The sequence below is a fragment of the Panthera leo genome, chromosome B1 (assembly GCF_018350215.1).
Source record: "Panthera leo isolate Ple1 chromosome B1, P.leo_Ple1_pat1.1, whole genome shotgun sequence".
In the NCBI taxonomy this organism is placed as follows: domain Eukaryota; kingdom Metazoa; phylum Chordata; class Mammalia; order Carnivora; family Felidae; genus Panthera; species Panthera leo.
Window position 1 is genome coordinate 193,314,547 of NC_056682.1, and position 26,248 is coordinate 193,340,794.

The 26,248-nt window shown below is 44.6% G+C and overlaps 1 protein-coding gene across 4 annotated transcripts in view; it reads right to left on the bottom strand.

Moving 5' to 3' along the window:
* Positions 1-26,248, bottom strand: part of CC2D2A (coiled-coil and C2 domain containing 2A) — a 163,652-nt gene that overhangs the window by 73,369 nt on the left and 64,035 nt on the right. For all 4 annotated transcript variants that reach the window (XM_042936859.1, XM_042936858.1, XM_042936860.1 and 1 more), the window contains 8 exons: positions 26,023-26,185; positions 20,074-20,210; positions 18,845-18,976; positions 11,656-11,865; positions 10,384-10,490; positions 5,876-6,016; positions 2,528-2,684; positions 1,682-1,920 (listed from right to left, as the gene is read on the bottom strand). In XM_042936859.1, coding sequence (XP_042792793.1) covers positions 1,682-1,920; positions 2,528-2,684; positions 5,876-6,016; positions 10,384-10,490; positions 11,656-11,865; positions 18,845-18,976; positions 20,074-20,210; positions 26,023-26,185 — 1,286 coding nt within the window. The remainder of the gene's footprint in view (positions 1-1,681; positions 1,921-2,527; positions 2,685-5,875; positions 6,017-10,383; positions 10,491-11,655; positions 11,866-18,844; positions 18,977-20,073; positions 20,211-26,022; positions 26,186-26,248) is intronic.

Consider the following 26,248-nt stretch of genomic DNA (forward strand, 5'->3'; position numbering starts at 1 on the left):
TTTTTAAATTGCAGTGAGGGGTGCCTGGGTGACGTGGTCAGTTAAGCCTCTGACTCTGGATCTCGGCTCAGGTTGTGATCTCGCAGTTTGCAGGTTCGATCCCCGCATCAGGCTCTGCGTTGATGGTGTGGAGTCTGCTTGGGATTCTGTCTCTCCTTCTCTCTGCCCCTCACCCTCTTGTGCTCTCTCTCTCTCTCTCCCCAAATAAATAAACTTAAAAAAAAATTTCAGTGAGACATACACAACATAACACTTATCATTTTAACTATTTTTGAGTGATCAGCTCAGTGGCATTAAATATATTCCTGACGTGCAACCATTGGCATGATCCTTCTCCAGAACATTTTCAGCATCCCAAATAGAAATCCTGTATCCATTCAACTGGATGGTGGTAGTTTTAACTTTTTACATCTCTGTAATTTAGGCCCATCCCAGATATGGAATTGTTCAAATGACTTCAATGTTGTTGTTGTTGTTGTTGTTGTTTCTATAAAGGAATTTAACACCAAATTTCAGGAAGTATTCAAGACACCCAAAGACTTTACTCAGAGTTGTTTTATGGCTTGTTCCAGTAACCTCCTGCTACGAGCAGACCTAAGGCACCTTCTTCTGCATGGCCACTCTTATGTGAAGGCCTGATGAGAGAAGGTCAATCATAGTCATTGGCTTGGGGTAACTTGGGTCACAGTCCCAAATCCCAGTGAAAACAGAGAAATTCAAGACAGAGGTGTATATTCTCAGTCAAAATGAGACTTATGACAAAAGATTGCCAAATCAAGCCCCAATTTCCCCCAAACACGATTACATGTTTTCTTAAAAACATGTAATAAAAAACCCCCATGGAATCACATATTTTGGATGTTTATTATAAAATTATATGTTATGCAATTTGTGGCTTGAAAATAGCAAATTCATTGCTGGGGAATAGTTTATTTATATGTAGTATCTGAATGCTATGAAATTGGGAGGAAAAAAGCCACAGTTAAAAAAACACATTATTGGTATGTTAACAGAAGTTTGAAACTAAGGAGGCTGCAGGAAGTCTTAAATGGACATCCTAATGAATCCCCACATCCTAATTATGTCTGAGGGTGACTGAATTTATTGTATGTATAGATGTACGTGCAGAAAGTGGGGCTTCTGACTGGTTCTCTCTTAGGCATCATATGAATGACTAGAAATGTATTTCTATGTAAATCTGGAGAACAGGCATCAGATGGCTACAGGGGATACCCACAATTCCTCTGGGAGGCTTTCTGGGGCCTTCTAAGAGAGAAGCTGGCCTCTGGGGCAGGTGAAAGCGAGGGTCAGTGACAGACCTGCGTGTCTGTGCCAGGTCAGTGGACAGAGGACCCATTGCTGTTACACATAAAGGCTCTACATCAAAAGCCACAAAGGCAGTGGCTATGAAGAGTGCCTCCTACAGGCAGCCTCTCTTGGTGTACTCCTGAGTGACCAGTGGGGATACCTGACGTAGGGGAACCATTTGACATCACCAAAATACGGACACACATCTTCAGTTTCATAGAGTTCAATCTATATGATACTTGCTTACAGAGTTCACGGCTCTCCTGATCAAAATGTGTCAGTCAGGAGATATACCCTACATGTAGCGCATGCCTGCCCACCCACGAGCGCCTATCACAGGTCACCCCCACTTACACACTGAGCATCTGCTCACCTGGGACACTGCTCGTTGGGCGTGACGCTCCCTGCCAGGCTCAGCTCCGGGACCAGCAGCGGCTCCCCAGGCCTCCTCCTGCTCCGGGCTGCCCTCTCCCTCACCTGGTGCTCCATCAGGGCCCGATCGGTGGGCTCCGGCGGGACCGGTTTCACCGGATCCTCCTCAGGATACGGCTCCCCCATCTCCTCTTCAGGATGCTCTTCGACTGCTTGCTTCTTTTTCTTCTTCTTGGCCCTCTGTTGGGCAAAAGGCAATCTAATGTCAAATAGTAATTTTGGAATTTCACTCAAGACCACAGTCTTCAGAACCAGATAGATAGACTTGGCTGCAAACCTAGCCCCACCTCAAGCAGTGGTGGGCACTCAGGCAGGTTACTAAACCTCTTGACCTCTCTGTGCCTCAGTTTTCTCATCTCCAAAACGGGGACAATCATAGGAAACTCTTCCCAGGGCTTCTGAAATGAGGTAATGCTTGGAAAGCACTTAGCACAGGGCCTGGGACCCAGAAAGAGCTGAAAAACGTTAGCTATTCATGGGATCATTAATATTGGGGCTAAAGGCCAAGAACACATCTTGAAATTAAAGTAAGTCTTGTGGGCCGGCATTGCAATTCACCCGATCTATAACTTGCTGCCTTGGCTTCAACGTTGCAGGATTATGTGTGCAAAGTTATATGATTTTCCGGGGAAGCCTAGAAACATCACTGCCCTACATTCAATGGGTAGAGCCAGAAGGGACCCCAGTCTTCCTGTCCAGTTTCCCTCCTCGGGCCTCAAGTGGTGGCCTCCCAGACGCCTCCGGTCCCCAAGGTCAGCCCTGCTCAAGGCTAAGTGACTCGACAAACCTGGGCTTTCTTCCAGGCTTTCCACTGCTGGTATGCGGCTCTGTACGCTTCCATCTTCTGCTCATGCTCTTCCATGTGTTCTTCCAACAACTCGCTTATTTCGGCTTGAATTTCTGCTTCGTATGCTTCTTCATCTGCTTTCTGGTCAACCTTTTCCCTTTAAAATAATTTACAGGACCTTGGTTATTTCTTGAAATTCAGTAAGAGAGTAATAATAACAGCAAATACCCATATGGGGGGCAGATCCTCCTCTGAAAGCTTTGTGCATGTTAGCTCACCACCCTGCGAGGCCGATACTACTATCATTTGCATTTTACCCACAAGGAGACTGAGGCACGGAGAGATTAAGTAACATGCCCAAGAACACACATTTGGTGAGTGGAAGAGCTGGAATATGGGCCCAATCTATTTGCCGCCAAGCAACAATGCCACTCTGAGCTAAGTGATCCAGATGGCAATATGACACAGTCAGTGCCTGTAGACTCCTGACCGGTAATGGTAGAGTTTCATTGTACTTATTTTATTCATGCTTCAAATCTCTGAGAAACCATTTCATTATGTTACTACCGAGCCCCCAAAACTGCTGTTCTGATTTTAGATTGACAATTTGAGTTTTTCTTTGACGATTCTGCTGATACTTTATCAGGAGCTCTGCCCAGCCCAAAGCAGCGTTCCCCATAGTGTGCTTGGTGTAACATTAGTTCTGTGAGATCCCCTGCCAAAAAGGCGCTGTGGCTGAGTCAACCTGGGATTAAACAAGTGTGGTATGTTACCGAGCAGTGTGATTGTCCCGGAAGGAGGTGATAGACATGTCACCCAAACACTCCCGCCCAGCACTTTGGACTTGTTGCAGCAAATTGCCTAGGCTTAGCGATCAATGCAGTCTGGCCTGTGGGTTCTACTCCTAAAGATCCTGTCCTTTTCAGATAAACTTACTCAGGTGCCTAAGGCTGACTCAGGTTTGCTTATGTACACGTGCTTGCTTACTTACACGTGGGGCCTGGTGGGTTAGCAATTAGCAGTCCCCTAAGGCACAGGTTCTTAAAGCTCTAGGATCCTGCTGAAGAAGTCACTCGGGAAACACAATGGCACTGGAAATTTATAAACATCGGAGAAAATCTGGCTCATAAATTATGTTCCATCTCTGGCATATAGAGAACCATTTGCCTTGCTCTCTGTTCTGTAGAGGCATAAATAAACTAGCTGAAATCCTATGACTTTTGCAGGAAAAAAAATTATGCCGTATCATAAGGTGGCTAGGTGAATCAAGGGTGTAAAAAGGGGCACTCCAAAAAAATTTAGGAGGCAGCTACTTATAGGAGGAAGGGGTGTTAGGTATCACAAAAAGTGTCACCTAGAGGGGACCTTAAGGGTAAATTTCTGACAAATTTTAGTTTATCTTAAACTGAAGGAAAGAAGGAGAAAACAATTAGGTAAATAGGTTCTGCTTCTGGGTGGGAGGGGCAGCCTGGAAGATGGAATTCGGAAGCTGAAACTCTGGAATTTCTGGGAGACATCCGTGGTTTCTGTGGGACAGACTACTTGGATCTGTTTTTCATCAGCTAATATTAACTCAGCAAATACCAAGTGGCAGCTTCTCTGTTTGGGACCAGATACCCAATGGCGACCAGATCCCTGCCCTCAGGAAGCACGGTCTTGTCTTTGTCCCAGGAACTGTAGGATGGTTTCTGAGTCTGATGAAAATTATGAAATTTATAAAATTTACGAAACCCTAAAAATCACAATTTGCAGCTATCTTTGGCTAAAGCATGACTCTCTTCAAAGTAAAGTATCAGATAATTGCCCATATTTTTTACTTTTCATGTCGATGTATAGCATAACACTTACTTTCAACAAACAGTCAGGAAGGGACCAAAACCAGCAGCAGAGACACTCTTTAATTAATATACAGAATATGGTTTTATTGCGATGACTCTACTTTTAATCATGTATCAAAGTCTAGTGGATTAGGTAGCATACCTGATATCAAAGCATACTTTCTCCGCACCATATACAAAGATCTATTCCAAACGGACTAAAGACGAATGAGAAACATAAAACTACAAAGATTATAGAGACAATATAATAGAACATCTACTTGACTCAGGGGAACAATTTCTAAAGCAGCATACAAAAAGCACCAATCATGAAAGAAAAGATGAACGTATTGTATCTGTGTAAAATGAGGAATTTCTATCATGAAAAAGCAGCAGAAGGGAATAAGGAGACAAGTACAGAGTAGGAGAGGGGATCTGCAATGCACGTCAACAAAGGGCCCATGTCCAGGATAGATGCCAAACTCCTACCAATTATGAAAAAGATACAAAGGCAAACAGTTCAGTTCAAAAATCTACAAAAGCCTTGAACAGACAGAGGAAATCAAAGTGGACAATTTATGAATGGGAAGTTAGAAATTAAACCATGCTATCGGACCTCGTGACCGATAAACCAGGTGACCTCGATGGCACGAGTGATATGGACCTACAGGAACACGGCTCAAAGTATAAATCGGCACAACCACTCTGGAAAAGTGTAATCAGCATGTGAGTATTAGAGAGGCGCATCTCCTAAGACTCAACAATTTCACTTCTGGGTATGTTTCAGGAGCGCTTAGGCACGTGTACCTTAAAAGACACATATAAAGTACTTATAGAAGTGCTGTCTTGTAATAGACGAGAAACGGAATCAACTCAAATGTCCATCAACAGTAAAGTGAACAAGTTCTGTTGTATTCATATAATGAATGCATATAGTAAATCAACTATAGCTATAAAGTAGCTGAATCTCATGCAGTATTAAAGAACACATTACAAAGAGTACATACAACCTAATCTCAGTTGTGGATCCATCAAATACAGGTGATATTAAACTACATATTTTTAGGAATTACAGGTAGATGGAAAACCTAGAAATAAAAACAAGGAAATCATAAAAGTCTGGAAAATGGTAACTTCTGGGATGAAGGGGGAAGGAGGAGGGGTTAAGAACATAGGGGCTGCTCAGGTGCCTGTAATGTCCTATTTCTTTCCCTGGGGAGTGGTCATATTGTTATTTACTTGTCATTTCTTATTCAAAAAAATTTTTTTAAGAGAGAGAGCATGAGGGTGTGAGCAGCGGAGGGGCAGAAGGAGAGGGAGAAAGAGAATCTTAAGCAGGCTCCACAGCGCTCAGCACAGAGTCCAACGCGGGGCTCGATCCCATGATGGTGAGACCATGACCTGAGCTGAAATTAAGAGTTGGACACTCCACTGACTGAGCCACCCAGGCGTTCCTATTTGTAATTATTTTTCAAACTGTACCCATGTTTTACACATTTTCTCAATAAAACAATCTTTGAAAAAAGCTTACTTTCTCAAAACAAGTTTCAAGGGTGTATTTGTAAACCTCTGAAATTCTCGAAGGGATTTCATCTCCTTCCAAACTTTTATGATGGTTTTAAGCAACATTCGATCTTTTTCTTGTTCAGCGTCACGCAGTTTTCTTGTTTGCCTAGAAGATTGAACATGTTGATATATGTTAAAAAGTTATGCAGGTAGGTGTGTAAATTAAAAAGGAAATTAATAATGCTGTAGCGACTGGATATTTAATCTGATACCTATAATACTTCTTAAGTACTAGAAATCCAAAAATATGAGTGGAAATTTGAAGACCATAGGATGCCAATCTGTTTCAAGAGGTTATTTGATTTGGTTTTCTCTGGGTGAACTTGAAGTCAGTTAAACTAAATCACCTTCTGAACTTGTTATTAATAATACTATGTTCCCTTAAACAAACAGCCACCTTTGAAGTTATAAAAATAAGAGGCCCAGTAAACTCAGTTCTCATGGACTAAATTATTGTAGACATAGGAAAATGTTACTGTCCCCGTTAACAACAAACATTAAAATCTGTCTTTGTTAACACAAATCACAAGTTCTAATGTTGCTCGCTGCCCGCCTTGGTGAGTTTTCAGTGCTAACTAGATTAAAAATATTTTTAGCTTGATTTGAAGAGGCATCAGTTGGAAATGTTTTCATTTTTATTCCCATTATTTAAAGTGCTTGGGAATTATTCAATCCCTTACTTTAAGCCCTCTCTATGAATGATAGTCAAATCCAGAACCCAAATGTACTCTATTATGCTATTAATCAATTAGTTAACTAGACAATTTTTCTTTTGTTGAGCAAGTAGCAGGTGTCATTCCAGGTGATTCAGAATGTCTAAGACTGGAAGTGTCTCTGTCCTCAAGGAATTTACAACTTAGCTCAGGAATCAGATACATAGATAAATGACTACAATATACAAGGTGAGATTTGCCTAAGATAGTGCCGTAGAAAACCACGGAGGCAGGGTCCCATGAATTAGCACCTCCTGACCTCCAGAAGGAAACCTGAGTCTGGAGGTTGCACTTGTGATGACCCAGTCTGTGGAGATGGTACAGAGAAGCACAGAGGTCTAGGTTCCCAGTCATTCAACTGCTGGCTCCGGAAAAAGAAGATGGCGGAAGACGACAGCCAGTTAGTGGTTGGGTGGCCAAGATTCGGGATTCTCTGAAGACCTCACAGAAACAAGAAAGCAATGAACTAAGAAACATTCTTCTTGGGAAGCAGTGAAGCATGTGGTTAAGGGCACAGATGTTGGAACCTGACTCTGTAGGTTGAGACCCTGGGTCTCTCATCTGTGAGCTGGCCTAGCAAACAACTTAACTTCTCCCTGCCTCATCTGTAAGCTAGGGGTGCTCACAGAATCTACTTCACAGGGTTGTTGAGAGGAGTGTTAATGCTAGAACTGTGCCCGACATCTGGTAAGTGGTCCGCCAAGTGTTACCTGTCACTATCAAGTGGTCTGTGTTCTTGTGCCCTTAGCTGCTACCTCCCCGGCCTCCTTTTTAAAAACTGCAGTATAAAATTATCTTACTGAATTCTAGGACATGTTGAGGCTTTCTGACATATTTCCTATTTCCTTTTTTAGTACCTGACAAAATAGTTTCTCAGAAATGCTAAAAATGAACTCTTAGCAAAAAAAATTTGACATCTGAGCTACAGAAGCAAAGCATCACAAAAGAATATTTAACGACCAGTTGTGGTCAGGGCTCTGGAGGAAAAGGCAAAGGCAGTTTTGCCCGGGGAGTCAGGTAACACTTTTCTGAAACTTGGTGCAGATGGGGTCTGGAGTGTGGATGAGGGTGTCAGCCCTGAGGTGAAACTCTGGGAGTTCACTGGCCTCTCTGGATGATCTTTCCAACCACGGGACTGGATTCCTCTCAGGAGGAAATGCAGATTAATAAAGAAAAGAAAAAGAAAAACCCTGTGAGGGACTTAGAACATTTAGAAGCTGGGCAGAGAAGGATGATAGAGGCAGGATGGTGGGAAGGACAGGTAGAAGGAGAGGGGTGCGGACATCCAAGAGAGGGTGGCCTAGGGAGGGGAGGGGAAGAAATACATCACAAAAGTCCCCTCTGGTGACAAGGCCCTTCGCTGTCAAGAGGCCAGGTAGCAGGAGGGGCTTGGCAAGACGGAGGTCCCTAGGGACCGTGGCCAGATCGCCTCAGAGGAAAAGCGGGTGGGTGAATGAGGATGGGTTCCAGTGAACGGGATGGGAGGGAGCCGAGCAGAAAGATTGGTTCATGTTTGCCACAAGTTTGGCTGTGAAGGGAAACACAGAGAGAAAGCCGTAGACAGATGGGGCTCTAGGGTGGCAGAATTTTTACATGTTCAAGTCTGAGTAGGTCTGAGGGTTAAGAGCCAGTAGGGAGAGTGAAATACAATGTCTCCCTGTCTTGCACCCACAAGGTGCTTCCTTCCTTGTCCAGCTGGTTGCAGCTCAGAGGGCCAGCAACGCGGTTGTGATGCCATTTACAGAAAAGAAGATGGAAAATGATGGAAAATGCTTGCTGTGGAGCTGTGCTGGCTGTTGACTCGGCCGATGCCCGGCGGGGGCTCACCCGGCCTCTGGTCAGGTCAGCAGCCGCACACGGGCCCGCTTGAGGGGACATGTGGGAACAGGCCGTCTGCTTTGAACTGGTTTCAGCAATAGTTAAACATCAGTAAAAGACTAAAACCCACTCTTTCACGGGGCCAGAAATGCTGAGCCGCAGAGCTGTTCATCCCCACGGGCAGCAGAAAGACCACACTGGCTCTGCCACCCACGGGCCCCCGGCACGGTCTGTGCACCTTACACACCGTTCTGCCAGCTTCCAAATGCTGATTAATAAATACAAGTCGATAGAAAACCACTTCTGTGTTCAGAACAGCTTTTTGTCCCTTTCTTACCCAATGTATGCGAAAACAAAAATTATCTTCACAAAGAGGCTGCCAGCTGGGTTTTTTTGTTTTAGCATAAATAAGAATTTTCATTTCATTTTATTTTTTTAAAGTTTATTTACTTTGAGAGGGAGAGAGAGTGCGAGCAGGGGAGGGGCAGAGAGAGAGAGAGAGAGAGAGAATCTCAAGTAGGCTCTGACAAAGCAGAACTCATTAACTGTGAAATCATGACCTGAGCTGAAATCAAGAGTCGAATGCTTAACTGACCGAGCCACCCAGGTGCCCCAAGAATTTTTATTTTAAAATATACTCTTCATGCATTTACAATGACAATATCTCAATGTCACTAATTTCCACTTTGCTGGAAGAACTAACTGAAGGCTCGGTTGTAAAAAGAATTAATTCCTGTTCTAAGAATTTATCCTGTGGAAATGTACAGGTACATAAATATATATACACACAGGAATGTCAATTAGAGCACAGTTTCAGCATAAAAAATAGGACCAGTACAAATGCCTCTCAACAGGGGACATAGCATCTATACAATGTCAGCCTTTAAATAATGATACGGACCTAGATGTCCTGCAATAAGAAAAGGTCTGAGATGCATTTTGCATAGAAAACAAGTTGTGAGATGGTAAATGCAATGGTTCCTTAAACAAAATACAAACACATAAACACATCTGTGTATGTGTGCGTGAGTATATACACGTGTATGTACAGGTGGAGAAATCTGTTTATCGTGATTTTCCCCGAGGGATGGGACTCCAGAAGATAGTCACCTTCTACATTCTGTATTTCCTTCTTGTTTGGCAATAATCAGGCTTCAATTTTTGAATTTTAATTATGAAAAATGCCCCCAAATAGAAAAATATATGTCACATATAATTGGGACACTTGTTCACATTTTGATATATTTACTCAGGGCCATTTGTTTTTGGCCAAAATGTCATAGTTACAGGTGAAGACCTCTTGAGTTTCATTCCCTTCTCTCCCTCCCTAGAGGAAGCAGCCGGCACCTGTGTCTTTTCTGTCCGAGTGTACCACACACGGGTGTGCCTACAACAGACGAGCGTTGTGTTGGGTATTCTTTAGGGTTCATGAGCCATATCACACAGCGAGTCTCCTCTTAACACCTGGATGTTTTCACTCAACGTTGTTTTATCCATATTGGTACACAGAGATCTAAGTCAGTTTAACTGTGGTGTAGATGTTCAGTGTAAGACTATACCAGACGTGTTCATTCTGGGATAGGGTTATTCTTAGCTCCTCACTTTTGTAAATGATGCTATGAAATCCCGAATTTCTGCGTCCCAGCTTGTGGGCACTTTCCACACTTTGCTAGCGTGTGGTCGGGCTCCTCTCTAAAGTGGTGGCTGTAACGATGTTCATTTACATCAGTGGAGTGTGTGAGTCACAATATCCACATCCTCATTCTTTTACTGGATTTCAAATTTGGTGTTAATATGACGGATATATCTCATTATTTCATTTGGCTCAATGTCTCATGTATTCAGTGCATTCAGAAAAAACGAAAAAAAAAAAAGCTTTCAACAAGTATGCATCTAACAAGGGAAGAAAAAGTAGAAGTTACAACGACAGACTTATACTCACCGAATTTCAGATTTATACTCATTGATAGTTTTTTGGGTCGTATCAAGAGACTTATGAGTTTTTTCCGGGTTAAGTCCTGTCTGAACAGCATTTCTTAGAGCTTGGAGCTTAAAAAAATGGATAAAAGTTTTGAGTTAGAAACTCTATTGCCTACTGCAAATTACATGCCCCAAACCACCCACCTCTCCAGGGCAAAATGATGCCAACAAGTCTGTGAATGGGTGTTCAGGCATCCAGCTGTTCCCACACTTTCACCAAAATGAACTCTGACAGAGAGCTATTTATTCTATTCTTTTTAAAAAATTTTTAATATTTATTTATATTTGAGAGAGACAGAGACAGTGCGTGAACAGAGGGGCAGAGAGAGACGGAGACACAGAATCCGAAGCAAGCTCCAGGCTCTGAGCTGTCAGCAAAGAACCCGATGTGGGGCTTGAACCCACTAACGGTGAGATCATGACCTGAGCCGAAGTCAGATGTTCAACCAACTGAGCCTCCCAGGCGCCCCTATTTCTTCTATTCTTAAAAAAGAAAAGGAATAATAAAGAACAGTGTATGTCCATCCCTGTTCTGTAGCCCAGATAATCAAATTGCTCATGACAAGGGTCACTTTTATGTGTGTGTCTCAAAAATAAGGTTTCTTTCAAGGCTAAAAGCGGACCTTTCTGGGTCCTGGACATACACTGATATTTTTGTGAACCGATCATAAAATCATAGACTCATAAAAGGAGGTATGGTGGAGTTACCTCTTATTTGGGCAGTAGGTTTGAAGCCAAGGCATGGGAGGAAAGTTGCCCATGGTCAAAATTAAGCCAGAAAAGCCCATGTCAATGCCAGAGATCCATATCTTCGAGCATCATTTGAAACAACTGACTTGTGTTTGGGTACCATGTTATGGGAAAGTACATGTGAAAATGAGAATGTCTCTAAGGACAGAGAGGTGCCCAAGCCATGAACGGTCTCAGCATCTGAGGTCACACAAGCAAGACACAGCCACATATCTTCCATTTAATGCCCGCTCCTGGGAGGTCAGGTTACTTGCACTGTTTGCACAAACTTTTCTCTTTAAGCCGACTGTGTGCCACCGAATTTTCACACATTAAATGTACATTGCCAAATCCCTCCTTTTGCCTGTAGGTAGAACATTCTATCATACATCCTAGGCCAAGGGAGCATGTGAAAGAGGCGCAAGAAAGTTTGCTGCAGGAAAGTGTCTTTGTTGCTTGGGCTCATCAGAAGAACCAATCCGACAGTAAGAATGGAAGAATGTACCTTGTCAGTAAGAAATTTTGCCTTGTTTCTCTGGTGTCTTGCCAGGTACTGGTCATATAACTGGGCCAGCTTGGCTGCCAAAACATGCTCGCGGCTGAAACAGGGATGATGAGTGAAGATTAACCCTGAAATATCAATGTCCAGTTGGAAATTTCCCGGGGAGTCTCCAGACCCAATCATGTGCTGACTTCTGTGGACATATTTTACCGCCTGTCAAAGAGAGCAGAGTGTGGGGGGACCACAGTTAAAGCACTTATTGGATAATGATGCTGTGGTGTGCAGTGGGACAACAGGTGCACCAAGATCCACAAATAAGAATATATGAGTTTGTTTCTTTTCAGCCATTCAATTTCATATTTCCCACCCCTCCCCAGATTAGTAGACTACTCATGTTTTGTATCCTTATTTATTTTAATAAAACAACAAGTTTTCTCCTATAAAATAACATTTAGTCTGTCTCTGATGAGAAGATCGACAGATTTTTTTTTTGCTTAAAAAAAAGTGTCCTTTTGGGCCACTTGGGTGGTTAAGCTCTTGATCTCAGGGTCATGAGTTCAAACCCCATGTTGGGCTCCAAACTGGGAGTGAAGTTTACTTAAAAAAATGTTCTTATAAAATTAGGATGTGTTTACAAATGGTAGGCGTAAGTAGGAATGGATTGACTATATCTCAGTACCTTCCAGAATATGCTGAGTTGAGTCTCCATTTGGGTTTATAGGGAGGGGAGACCATGCCTGTTGGGTTCATATTTTGTGCCTTATAAAAGCCCTGGTTCTGATCATTAATGTCCTTACACTTTAGACTGCACCAACAGAGGCATAATTCTTTTCTCTTTCGTTCAGGTGAAAGTATTCAATTATAACTTGCATTTGTCTTAGAAGTTTTTAATCTGCATGTGGCCAATATGTGTCTTATGATCACCGGGATTAATTAAAAAAAATTCTGTTTCACAAAGACATGTACAAGTAAACATCATTCCATAGACCTAATAGAAAATTCATCTCTAATTGCTTTGCTCTTGCTGGTTCTTGTTTTGTCTTTCCCCTTGCCAAAGGGTTCCAGAGTTATGAGATCACTCAGGTGTGGCTTTCAGGTTCCATCTTGTACTCTTCTTGGTATGTGGGTAGCATTGCTTGAAGTGTGACCTAAGTTATTGTACTTCATTTGTCCTTCCCCAAATCTCCATTAGCCCGTGTTCAAATGATTGCTGATGGTCTCTGCCTTAGGCTCAGCTCAACCACATAAAAAAAAAAAAAAACTTCTAAGACTACTGGTAGTCACTGAGCTAACTGCTCAAAAGACCCCAACTCTCTTCCTATTAAGGGGAAAGACTCCTGGTTCCGCGTCTTCCTTTTTGCTATATTTTTCTTTTCCCACATACTGAGAACTATCCGAAAACAGCAGAAACAATTTCTTCTAAGAATAAACAATATTTGTAGGGCATAGTATTTTAATTTTGAAATTGATTTGATTCTTTCCTTTTCATTTGAAAACCAAAAACCAAAACTATCAAGGTGATGCAAATGGATTATCTGCCAATGTTCTCAGTGTGTGCAGAGATGAATGCCAATGGAGAAAGAAATTTAGAAGTTGTATGGAAAAACAATAATCATTGGTGGGATTAACATAGAAGTTTCTATATTTGCCCTGAGAAATAATAGGAACAGAGTCTGAATCCAGCCCAGAGCCTGCAGGAGATTCTGTAGTCATTGTTCTGGTCTTCCTGGAAAGCTTTCTCATCCCCATCTTCTGGGCATGAGGTGGGGGTCACAGGTCCCACTTACAACTGACCAGTTTGTCCTTAGTATTGATAATATGAATCTTGGAGAAAAGATAAGATCCTTTCCCTTAGAGTTGTTACGCTTAGATTATCAAGGGTCATGCCTCCTAACACATGGAGAATTCTGGCCTGCCTACAATAGGAGGGAGTGAAACCAGTCAACATTCAGGGAGAACCAGAGAAAAGAGAGGTGGAGAGTGAGACTGCCATCATGGAGCCCCTGGTCTCAGCCCCTGAGGTCCTGGTTCCTAAATCCCCTCCTTTCATTTTCTGATTTATCTCCAGATCCTTCCCAGTTATGTGGGCCACCAAGTTCTCCCTTTGCTTAAGTTAGTTTTGCATTAGCTTCTGTCATTTGCAACCAAAGAGTGTTGATGAATGCAGAGTTTAGAGCCTAGTAGGTGACCAATGCTCTGGGAAACATTGGTGAGTATGGTAGAGGGGAAAGTGCTAATCTTCTCAAGTGGTAATTAACAAGGAGGTTGGAATCACGGTGAAGGCCTCAAAATGGTAAGCAGTTTTGCAAAGGGGAGGCTCCTACACAAATGTCCCTCAGGAATGTCATGCCAACTTCAAATCCCAGAACCTTTTACTTATTTATTTTTTTTAAGTAAACTCTGTGGCCAACACGGGGCTCAAACTCACAACCCTGAGGTCAAGAGTTGCATACTCCTCCAACTGAGCCAGCCAGGCACCCCTCACAGAATCTCTAACACGTGACATTTCTGTTTACCCATACCCCATGCTAGGGGCGGTCTCGCTAAGGCCTTGTTTGAATGTTGCTACCTCTGTACTCCCTGACTGTAGGACAACTGAGAATATAGTGCACTTTCACTTAAGGATGGAAATATTAAAAATAAAAGAGGGAAGGTAGGAGGGAAGGAAGCAAAGATGGAAGGGAGGAGGGGAGGGAGGGAGGAAGTGAGGAAGGGAGGAAGGAGGGAGGAAGGAGGGAGGAAGGAGGGAGGAAGGAGGGAGGAAGGAGGGAGGAAGGAGGGAGGAAGGAGGGAGGCTGTTGGGATGCTTTCAACAACCCGAACCCTACTTTGCTATCAGGATTAGGCAAACTGCATTTTATATTGTTTATGCCATGTGTGCAATGCACTCTTGGCATTTTTATTTTTGAAGTTTTGGAACAGTTCCTTCTTAAGAGGTATTCGATTGCATTCTTTCTCATTTGAAGTTTAATTTTGTTCTTTGCACAATATCGGATCTCTTTTTGTATTTCTCTATTTTATTTATTTATTATTAATCTATTTTTTACATTTACTTATTTATTTTGAGAGAGAGAGGGAGAGAGTCCGAACTTGCACACACAAGTGCACGCAAGCAGGGGAGGGGGAGAGAGAGGAGAGAATCCCAGGCAGGCTCCACAGTGTCAGCACATAGCCTGACACAGGGCTCAATCTCACAAACTGGGAGCTCCTGACCTGAGCCGAAATCCAGGGTCAGACGCTCAACGGACTGAGCCACCCAGGCACCCCTAGTATTAATCTATATTTAACGGTCTCTAACAGAGGTCTTAAATTAGGAACAGTAGAATATTACATTTTTACTAAATACTAATGGGGGATGAATTTGGTCAGTCCTGCTGGGTCAGCATCGAGCCTAAGAGCTCTGAGGCATAAATTCACCAAGGCTCCATTAATGGCCCCAAGAATTGCCAATTCCCAGTTGGCACACTGACTTGGTTTTCCATCACTTGGATGCCAGGGTTAAGCCAGACCCCAGGAAAGCCACTGTTCTGCAGGAGAGACAGCTGAGAAGAGGAATAAGGAGGGGGGTCTCTTCTAGACACATTCAGCTCAGCTGAATCATTTTAATAATATTCAATTTGTACTTTGATTGAGGTGTCCTTGCGTGCCAGCCTCCTGCTCAGTGCTAGGGCTAAGAGAAGAAGAAAACCCCGTCTTTGCCCTTGCGTCACTTTCAGGGGAGTGGGGGAAGGAGAGAGAAGATGCATTAATAACCTGTCAATGAAGCCATTTCTGCCCGTTCATCTCCTTCTCTGCTCGCGCATCATGACAAAACTCCCAGATGGAAGGTATGTTTGGATAGAGGGCTGAAAATATAGACCATACGCATTTAACGTTTGTTCTTAAAGGCAAGCCTGTGACATGGAACAGTGGAAGAACGGGTTTTGGCATTGGACAGATCTGAATAAATGTAGGAAAAGGCAAAAGTTAGGAAGTAAATAAAATTGTGAAAGTACCAATCCAGAAAGAAATGCATGATGTTTTGAATCACTGGAAGTTTCCACAATGACACTCCAAAAAAAGAACGAGGTATACAATTCCACAGCGAACTTAGCAGGTAACGTGTGATGGGGGATCAGAGAGGGGGTATAATATCTCCTCCCTCTAATTTAAAGCCTTCTGCCACCTTCTCACACACTCCAACATATCCTTCATACTTTGCCATGTAACTTTGCTGAAATGGATGGAACGGTAAAGGGAGACTGACCCTCTAAGAAATGACCTTGGGAACCTCCAGTCCCTTTGGATCTCTCCCTTCTCTAACTCCTTTGGCTCCTGTGATGCTGGATGATCAACCCCCTCTTAGTGGAACTATTCTCTTTCCCGACTTCCCCATTTCTGCACACAAGATGGGAAGATCTCCCGTCTCACAGGCATTGGGAAGAAGCCACCTTGCTTCTCCCCACTGTCCATCCTCATGGCTTCTTCCCCAGAGAGAAGGAAGAATGTGACTAGAGAGCCAGCTGGAGCTCAAGAGCCATTGGTCTGGGTTCTCTGCTGCCCCTTCTTAGCTCTTTTCCGAAAGCCTGCTTACTGGCCTCACGTGTTTTCCTCAGTGGTCCCCATGGTGAACTCACCAGGCTTGTGTCCAGGCGAGGACCTAGTTCATGGGAGACGGAACAGGAAACCCATCCGGTCTTGGGTTCCTGTGGCATTCTGCTGTCCGGCTGTTCCCATAGTGCGACTGATGCCTGCATCCCTCTCTGACCCCGTGCCATTCCCAGCTTCCCAGCTAGCTGACAACTTCTAAAGCAGACAGGTAAGATTAATTGGCTCCCCTAATACCCCACCCTCCGTATTTACTCTTCTATTTTCTCATTGTAACCCATAGAGTCTCATTATATCAGTGTGCCCTGCTGAAATGGATGCAACAGTGAAGGGAGACTGACATATTGCTGGATATGTGCCCAAGGGGAAGACTATCTCGATCACTAATTAGGTCACAGATCTGGCGTGGAAACAAACAGATGACAAATCCCTCATGGACAGTGACTTGGGTTTGTGCTTGTTTTGCAAATCTACTCCCATGATCACGTTTGTGCACAAAGTAGCCACTCATTAAAACTTGTCTGTAAAAACAACAATATTTTATAGAAGTTCACATTTTTTTTTGTTTTTAGAAAATGTTGATTTATTTATTTTTTTAGCGAGAGAGAGAGGAGGAGCAGGGCAGAGAAAGAGGGAGAGAGAGAATCCCAAGCAGGCTCAGAGCTGTCGGTGCAGAGCTCAACGCAGGGCTCGAACTTACAAACTGAGATCATGACCTGAGCCAAAATCAAGAGTCAGACGCTTAACTGAATGAGCCACCCAGGTGCCCCAGAAATTCGTAATTTTAAATAAAGGGCCGGGGCGCCTGGATGGCTCAGTCTGTTGAGCGTCTGACTTCGGGGCAAGTTATGATCTTGTAGTTCGTGGGTTTGAGCCCTGCATTGGGCTCTTTGCTGACAGGTCAGAACCTGGAGCCTGCTTCAGATTCTGTGTCTCCCTCTCTGCCCTTCCCCCACTCATGCTCTCTCAAAAATAAATAAATGTGAAAAAAATTTTAAAACGGCATACAGTTACATTATCTTTTTTTTTTTTTTTTTTTTTTTAACGTTTATTTATTTTTGAGACAGAGAGAGACAGAGCATGAACGGGGGAGGGTCACAGAGAGAGGGAGACACAGAATCTGAAACAGGCTCCAGGCTCTGAGCTGTCAGCACAGAGCCCGACGCGGGGCTCGAACCCACGGACCGTGAGATCATGACCTGAGCCGAAGTCGGACGCTTAACCGACCGAGCCACCCAGGCGCCCCAGTTACATTATCTTAATACTCACAATGATCCTCTGAGGTAGAGAGGACTATTATTGTTCCTATTTTTTAATTAAGGAAATGGGACCCTCCCAAAGTCACGAAGTAGTTGTTAGTAGGGCAGTTCGGATGCCCTGACTTGCACCCATGTCTTTGCTTTACAGAATGATCATTAAATCCCCTCATTCTGTTTCACTGTATCCATGGTGAAATATTACAAACATAAAATTACATGGGTTTCTTTTTTTTTTTTTATTTTTTTTAATGTTTTTATTTTATTTTGAGAGAGAGACAGAGTGCGAGCAGGGGAGGGGCAGAGAAAGAGGGAGACAGACTCTGAAGCAGGCTCCAGGCTCTGAGCTGTCAGTGCAGGGCCTGATGTGGGGCTTGAACTCATGGACTGCGAGATCATGACCCGAGCCAAAGTCGGACGCCCAACCAACCGAGCCACCAGGTGCCCCAAAACTACATGGGTTTCTGAAGGTGGTGATCTTTGCTCAGCAGTTCAGGAAAGCAAGAGTAATATAATTAAACACGTAGGCAGGCAACTCTGTCTGTTTAACACTAGCCAGCACTTACTGAGCTCTGATCTAAGCCCTCAAATGTACTGTCTCAACGAATCTGCACAATCATCATAGAGGCAGATACTGTTATTATGTCCATCCTACAGATGAAGAGATTGTGACCCAGAGAAATTAAGGGCCAAGTTTGCCCTGTGAATGTCAGTGCCAGGACTCAAGTCAAGCTGTTTGCTACCTGGCCTTAAGAAAACACAGTAGAAAGGATTTGCAAGGATAGAAAATCTCCAGTTATATAATAAAGAGACAATGAATGGGAAATAATCCTGCAGCATATGTGAGATGGCAGAGAAAAAGGAAGAAAAATAAAGCCAGCTAACCTGGATACGCAGATAAAGTCACTGACTTAGCCATTCCTACCTGGGAGCTCATTCCTTGTTTGAGAAGCAAGTAGGTGAGCATAGTAGGCTTGTTCTTATATAACACGCCTGCTGTTTGTTCTTTATGAGTGACGTAGAGAAACTTAAACAACCAAAGTACAATGTTACGAACTTAGCACTCCAGGCTATCCAAAGAACAAAGCACTTTCAGGCACATTCATGCATTAAAAATGGGGAGGTGGAGGCGCCTGGGTGGCTCAGTCGGTTAAGAGTCCGACTCTTATCTCGACTCAGGTTGTGATCTCACGGATTCGTGAGATCGAGTCCCGAGTTGGGCTCTGAGCTGACAGTGCGGAGCCTGCTTGGGGTTCTGTCTCTCCCTCTCTTTGCCCCTCCCCCGCGTGGGCTTGCCCTCTCTCTCTCTCTCCAAATAAACTTTTTTAAAAAAGGGAAGGTGGGCTTACCTTTTTATACAATGTTTCAAGTTCTGCCCTGAAGTCTTGCTCCTGTGTCAACACCGGTGGTCTTGAAGGAAATGGCTTGATGGGGTTTGGCAGTGCTACGATTCGCCCATCGTCTCCAAACCACCTTCTTCCCTGCAGGTCAAGCAGAGGGATGGAAAACATTTTATTCTTTTTTTTTTTAAATTTTTAAAAAAATGTTAATTTATTTTTGAGAGAGAAAGAGAAAGAGAGAACGGAGGAGGGGCAGAGAGAGAGGGGGACACAGAATCCGAAGCAGGCTCCAGGCTCTGAGCTGTCAGCACAGAGCCCGACATGGGGCTCAAACCCACGGACCATGAGATTGTGACCTGAGCCAAAGTCGGACGCCTACCTGACTGAGCCACCCAGACGTCCCAAAGTCTTCTTCTAACTGGACAGAAAATGGTTTACAAAAGAAACAACACTTGCAAGAAAATTCTGGGTCGACACACACATTTCATGCACCTTCCCCTGTCCCAATAGATCTTTAAAAGCCTCGTTTCTGGGGCGCCTGGGTGGCTCGGTTGGTTCAGTGTCAACTTTGGCTCAGGTCACGATCCTGTGGTTCGTGGGTTCCAGCCCTGCGTCAGACTCTGTGCTGACACCTCAGAGCCTGGAGCCTGCTTCAGATTCTGTGTCTTCCTCTCTCTCTGCCCCTCCCCTGCTCACACACTCTCTCTTTCTCTGTCTCTCTCAAAAATAAACATCAAAAAATTTTTAAATAAAAAAAATAAAAGCCTCATTTCCATTAGCAACTGAGTCATCACTAACACCTCCCACAATTAAGATATAGTCCTCACTCCCTTCCAAAAAAGCGTTAACAAAAAGCTTACAGGGGTGCTTCAGAAAAAATGTATTTTCTATGCATGAAAAATTGAAGGAAAAAAACCATAGGAGCAAAACCATGGAGAACCTTCTATCCGTGGATGATTAAACATTTCTGTGAATTGCATGAAGGTTGTGGACATCTGACTCAGCAGGAGAATCCCGAGCCCAGCCAACGGAAGATGGGTTTTAAGCGGGGGGAGAGGTTGTGCGGTTTGAGGATTGCCAAACGTACTGAGAGACAAATAAAAATATTGAACCACTGTCTACAGGCAGGAGGAAATGAGCATGATGTGACTGTCCCCACAGGAAGAAGCAGCTCCAAGAGTTGCCCGCCGGGGGACAGGGAGGATGGGGGGGTGGGGGGACACTGGCTGCGTGCTTACAGGTTCCTGTGTCAGCAACCTGTTCTCCATGATGTTCTGACAGGTGCGAGGCACGTCCGGTCTTGTGCCGATGTACAGGCCTTCGTCTTCCAGATATCTGGGCTGTGCGTTCTCGGGAAGCTTTTTATACGTAGGCACTAGATAGGTCAGAAGCAAATAAAAGCAACATTAGTGCCAGCCTAAACATTTGCCCCTGCAATTTGGTGACTTCAAACAACCACTGGAGATTTCATTTAGATTCTTGGAAGCCGCAAATGCTCCATGTTAACTTCTAGAAGCAGAACCAGGGAAAAGAGGAACGTGTTCACCCGTAATATCATGTTGCAGAATCATGAAATAAGTCCACACCTAACTCACCAGTGTGGCAAAGCACGGGACGGCAGTATTCAAATCAGAGGACCTCCTTCATGGCTCACTGGTGGAGAGAACCAGGGCCGGGCCCTTCTTTGAACTCTTTCCTTCCGTACAAAAGGGATGAGAGTATCTACTCACAAGGTTCTTGGGAGAATGAAATGAGCTAAAGTATGAGAAAATGCTTTGTAAGTTAAGAAGTTTAAAAAAGGAGACAAACTTGAAACAGAGCAGCAAGGGAGGATTTTCTCCGGAGGCGATGCATTTGCACTTGAGGGTTGAGAAGGAAGGAGCTGGGGATGGGGACCTGGGAGTGTGAGTGTCCCAGGGAACAGGGGAGGGGGAGGAACACAGGGCGGGCACCGAGTGGGTGGTGAGCAGTGCCGGGCAGTAGGGTGGAGGGAGGGCCTCTCAGGCCACCAGCAGCAGTGGGTTCTGGCCAGGGGGGTGGGTCACCGAAGGCTCTACCTGGGGAGTGACCGAGCAGATTCTCAGTTCTGGAAAGATCCCCGGGCCTGCTTGGGCAGAGTAGGCCAGAGGAGAAGTGAGAAAAGATGGTGCATTTGTGAGGGCCCGGAGCCAATTTGGGAGCTAAGAGGAAAGGTGGAGAATCACTTTTGTTTATAATTACCTCACTCTAAACCTCGCCAAATCCTCGAATCTGCCAATTCTCCTGTGTGTGGCCATTTGGATACTCTGCTTCCCAAACTCCCCCGCAAAAAAGCAACCAATGCCAGTAGTTCTGGAAGAACCTACCTCGGAGTTCTTAGAAAACCTGGGGCAAACCACTGTTGTAACCTTTTTTTCTGTTCCCCACCCCTCGCATGGCTAGACGGGGGCCCATCACTAATCCCAGGGGTCTTCAACTCTTTTCAAGGGAACGTTTTTGAGCACTCGTCCACCCTGCATATGCCTATATGTTGTGTACGCATGATCATACTTACAGAATTAGATCAGGGAAGGAAGAGATTAAAAATACGTGTAAGTAGAAGCCTTGACATTGGCTAACACACTCGGCTTTGGCAACCGTTCTCCAAACAGTGACAAGAACGACGGCACCAGTAACAGAAATTACTATTATTTCTGATCTCCTGCTATGTGCTGGTCACAGCACAGGTAATTCACTCATGTCATTTTCTCAGTGCTCAAAGGAAAACTAAACGTCCAGGGTCATGTCATAGGAGCGTCTCATTTCCTGCTGACTTCAGGCGAGGCACCCCGGAATAGAGGAGCTCGCTCAAGGTCATACCTTGCGGAGGAGGAGCTGGGGCTGTGTGGCTCCCCGACTCCTGTTGGCTAGGCCAGGGTCACCTCCTCACAGGGCCCCCCCGTGGGCCAGTGCGAGTGGGAGAAGGATCTGTGATTGGATCCCCGCTCAGAGCAGGACCCCCGTGCAGCCGGGACAGTTTAGGCCTCTTCCACGAGCAAACCCCCCACCCCTTGTCTGAGCGGGCCCCTGGGGTGAAACCTCCACTCCCAACTCAGGGGGCTCCAGCGACAGGCCTGGAAGTGAGAGTCCTCTGCACACAGACGCAGGTGAGGAAGTTCCTCCTTGGCTGAGGTTGCTGCAAATGCGTTTCTCCACTCCCCCAAAGGGCATCAGGACGCATTGTGCCAGACGTGTGGCCTCTGCAGCTGGCCACCCCGCTCAGAAACGTGCCTCCCTCACGTCACTAGATTCAAGGTCTTGGACTAGTTCCCTAACTTCTCTGGGCTTCTGCTTTTTCATCTGTAAAATGAAAGAGATGACTTCTCTAGCCCTGGTGTGGGAGCAGATTTGTGGATACATAGCAAGTGCTTAGAAAGGTGCCTGTTGGCGGGAGAGCACAGGATGCGTTCACTGTTACTATTATGGCAAAGGTGTCAGCTTTGGGCACGTTTCCCAGCTGCTTATTATTATTATTTTTTTAAATCTTTATTTGAGAGAGAGAGAGAGAGAGAGAGAGAGACAGTGCGAGAGAGACAGTGCAGGTAGAGGAGGAACAGACAGAGACAGAGACACAGAACCCGAAGCAGGATCCAGGCTCTAAGCTGTCAGCACAGAGCTAGACACCAGGCTCGAACTCACGAACCGTGAGATCATGACCCGAGTCAAAGTCGATCGCTTAACCGACTGAGCCACCCAGGCAGCATACCCCCCCACCCCCACCCTGTGCCATGTCCAACAAATACATTGAACACACGTGATTCAAAATTAACTATCAAAATTAAACAACAATTTATCTTCGGCTGGGCTTTTAATTGGAACTCAGGACATGACAACTGAAAAGAAATCTAGCTTCCAGGTAAGGTAAGGGCAGGACCCCCTTTTCAGTCTCAAGAGGTTCTCAAACCACCCTGCCTTTTCTTTTCTTTTCTTTTCTTTTCTTTTCTTTTCTTTTCTTTTCTTTTCTTTTCTTTTCTTTTCTTTTCTTTTCTTCTTTATTTTAATTAATTTATTTTATTTTATTTAAATTAAATTAAATTAAATTAAATTTATTTTTTATTTTTAAAATTTACATCCAAGTTAGCATATAGTGCAACAACGTTTTTGGGAGTAGATTCCTTAATGCCTCTTACCCATTTAGCCCATCCCTCCTCCCACAACCCTCTAGTAACCCTCTGTTTGTTCTCCATATTTATGAGTCTATTCTGTTTTGTCCCCCTCTCTGTTTTTATATTTTTGCTTCCCTTCCCTTATGTTCATCTGTTTTGTCTCTTAAAGTCATCATATGAGTGAAGTCATATATTTGTCTTTCTCTGACTAATTTCGCTTAACATAATACCCTCCAGTTCCATCCACGTAGTTGCAAATGGCAAGATTTCATCCTTTTTGATTGCTGAGTAATACTCCACTGTACATATATACCACATCTTCTTTATCCACTCATCCATCGATGGACATTTGGGCTCTTTCCATACTTTGGCTACTGTCGATAGTGCTGCTATAAACATGGGGGTGCACGTGCCCCTTTGAAACAGCACACCAGTATCCCTTGCATAAATGCCTAGTAGTGTTATTGCTGGGTCATAGGGTAGTTCTATTTTTAGTTTTTTGAGGAACCTCCATACTGTTTTCCAGAGTGGCTGCACCAGCTTGCATTCCCACCAGCAATGCAAGAGAGATCCTCTTTCTCCGCATCCTCGCCAACATCTATTGTTGCCTGAGTTGTTAATGTTAGCCATTCTGACAGGTATGAGGTGGTATCTCATTGTGGTTTTGATTTGTATTTCCCTGATGATGAGTGATGTTGAGCATTTTTTCATGTGTTGGTTGGCCATCTGGATGTCTTCTTGGGAGAAGTGTCTATTCATGTCTTTTGCCCATTTCTTCACTGGATTGTTTTCTGGGTGATGAGTTTGATAAGTTCTTTGTAGATTTTGGATACTAATCCTTTATCTGATACGTCATTTGCAAATATATTCTCCCATTCTGTCAGTTGCCTTTTAGTTTTGCTGATTGTTTCCTTCGCTGTGTAGAAGCTTTTTATTTTGGGGATGAGATCCCTGTAGTTCATTTTTACTTTTTTTCCCCTTGCCTCTGGAGACGTGTTGAGTGAGTAAAGAGTTGCTGTGGCCCAGGTCAAAGAGGTTTTTTTCCTGCTTTCTTCTCGAGGATTTTGATGGCTTCCTGTCTTACATTGAGGTCTTTTATCAATTTTGAGTTTATTTTTGTGTAGGGTGTAAAAAAGTGGTCCCAGTTCATTCTTCTGCATGTCACTGTCCAGTTTTCCCAGCATCACTTGCTAAAGAGACTGTCTTTATTCCATTGGATATTCTTTCCTGCTTTGTCAAAGATTAGTTGGTCATATGTTTGTGGGTCCATTTCTGGGTTCTTTATTCTGTTCCATTGATCTGAGTGTCTGTTTTTGTGCCATGCCATTTTAATTTTTAAAAAATATTTATTTACTTATTTTTGTGAGAGAGGGGGAAAGCACAAGCAGTGGAGGGGCAGAGAGAGAGAGAGACAGACAGACAGAGAGAATCCGAAGCAGGCTTCAGGCTCCGAGCTGTCAGCACAGAGCCTGACGTGAGGCTTGAACTCACGAACTGCGAAATCATGATCTGAACCGCAGTGGGACGCTCAAACGACTGCGCCACCTAGGCACCCCCGCCCTGCCATTTTAAGTGTGAACTACCAGTTAAGTAACTGGGGAGGTCCCTCAGGCACTCTCAGGAGGAAAGAAAATTCCAGGTGAGAAAAGAGCAAAGGGAAGCCCAGGCCAGAAACTCAGCAAGGGGCAGTCACTAGGAGTTAATCCAGTGGTCCTGGCTCCAGCACCCTTAACCATTCCCGACCTCCACCTCCCTGAGGTGAGGAACCTCAGCCAACCTGCTTTGCAGCTCCCTCAGAAAGCTCACGTGATAACATCCTTTTGCATGACAGTGACATGCCTGGTGGCTGGGGGCTCCTGGAGAGTCTCAGGCTGGTCTGGCGGGCAGGCTTGTGAGTAGAAGGTTGGGACTTTCAGCAGCCGTGCCCTCCATCCCACCTCTGGGAGAGGAGAGGGACTACAGATTTCATTAATGGCAGTGATTTGGTCTACAATGATCGTGTCTATGTAAGAAGCTTCCATAGACGTCCTAAGTGAAGGGGTCTGAAGAGCTGCCTGGTTGCCGAATGTGCGGAGGTGCATGGAAGCTCCGTGTCCCCCACCTCGTGCCTTGCCCTGTGAATCTCTTCACGTGTGTGCTCTCTCATATCCTTTCTTACATGATCAACCAGCAAGTAGAAGTATTTCTCTGACTACTATGCACCTGTTACAGCAAATGATCAAAGCTGAGGAGGGGGTCACGGAGCCCCCAGTTTGTGGCAAAATCGAGCACAAGTGTGGGTAACGTGGGGACCCACTGCTTGAGGCTGGTGTCTGAGGTAGACAGTAGTCGTGTGGGGCCGAGCCCTTATTTGTGGGGTCTGCGTTAGCCCCAGGCAGGTAGTAAGCTATAGGATATCCGGCTGGTGTTGGAGAGTTGGTCAGTGTGGGAAGAAACCCACACATGTCTGGTCACAGAAGTGTTCTAGAAAGGTTGAGTGGGTAGAGGATGAAGCAGAGAGAGTTTCCTTCTCACAGCCCGAATCTCAGAATCTCAGAGTCTCACATGTTCTCCGTCCCCAGCACAGGTTGCTGATTTGATGCGGGGACCCCCACAACATCCTGGTATTTCTTTTGCTAGTCTATCAGTGAGCGTTTGTTCAATGGGCATTTTCTCATGTTCTTTATTTTAGCTTCACCTGAAGGCATTTCTTCTTTTTGTTTTTAAAGTTTATTTTTTTATTTTGAGAGAGACAGAGATAGTGCAAGTGGGGGAGGGGCAGAGAGGGAGAGAGAGAGGGAGAGAGAGAGGGAGAGAGAGAGGGAGACAGAGAATCCCAGGCAGGCTCTGTGCTGTCAGCTTGGAGCCCAATGTGGGGCTCCAAGCTACGAAACTGTGAGATCATGACCTGAGCCGAAACCAAGAGTCGGATGCTTAACTGACCAAGCCACCCAGGGGCCCCAAAAGGTATTTCTTGATGACTAACTCAGATTAGAAATTGGGCATCCTCAGACACCAGCCATATTTCATCTGAAGGAAAACGAAGATGCCCACGCTGAGCAAGAAGGCAAAAAAAGCAGGTACCTGTCAGCCTGCTGGGCACGAACAGGAGTTCTTTTTCCATCTGTAGTCGGACGTGGGCGCTTTCATAATCTGCAGGTCTGACTGCCACAAAATCCGCAGCTGCGTGATCTAAGCCCCACAGAAAAGCTTCGGCCTCTGTAGCACTAATCAGCAATTGTTCATCCTGCAGCGGATTAAACAGATGGAAAAAGATCCGTTAAGATTACTAGTTTCCTTAGAAAAATAA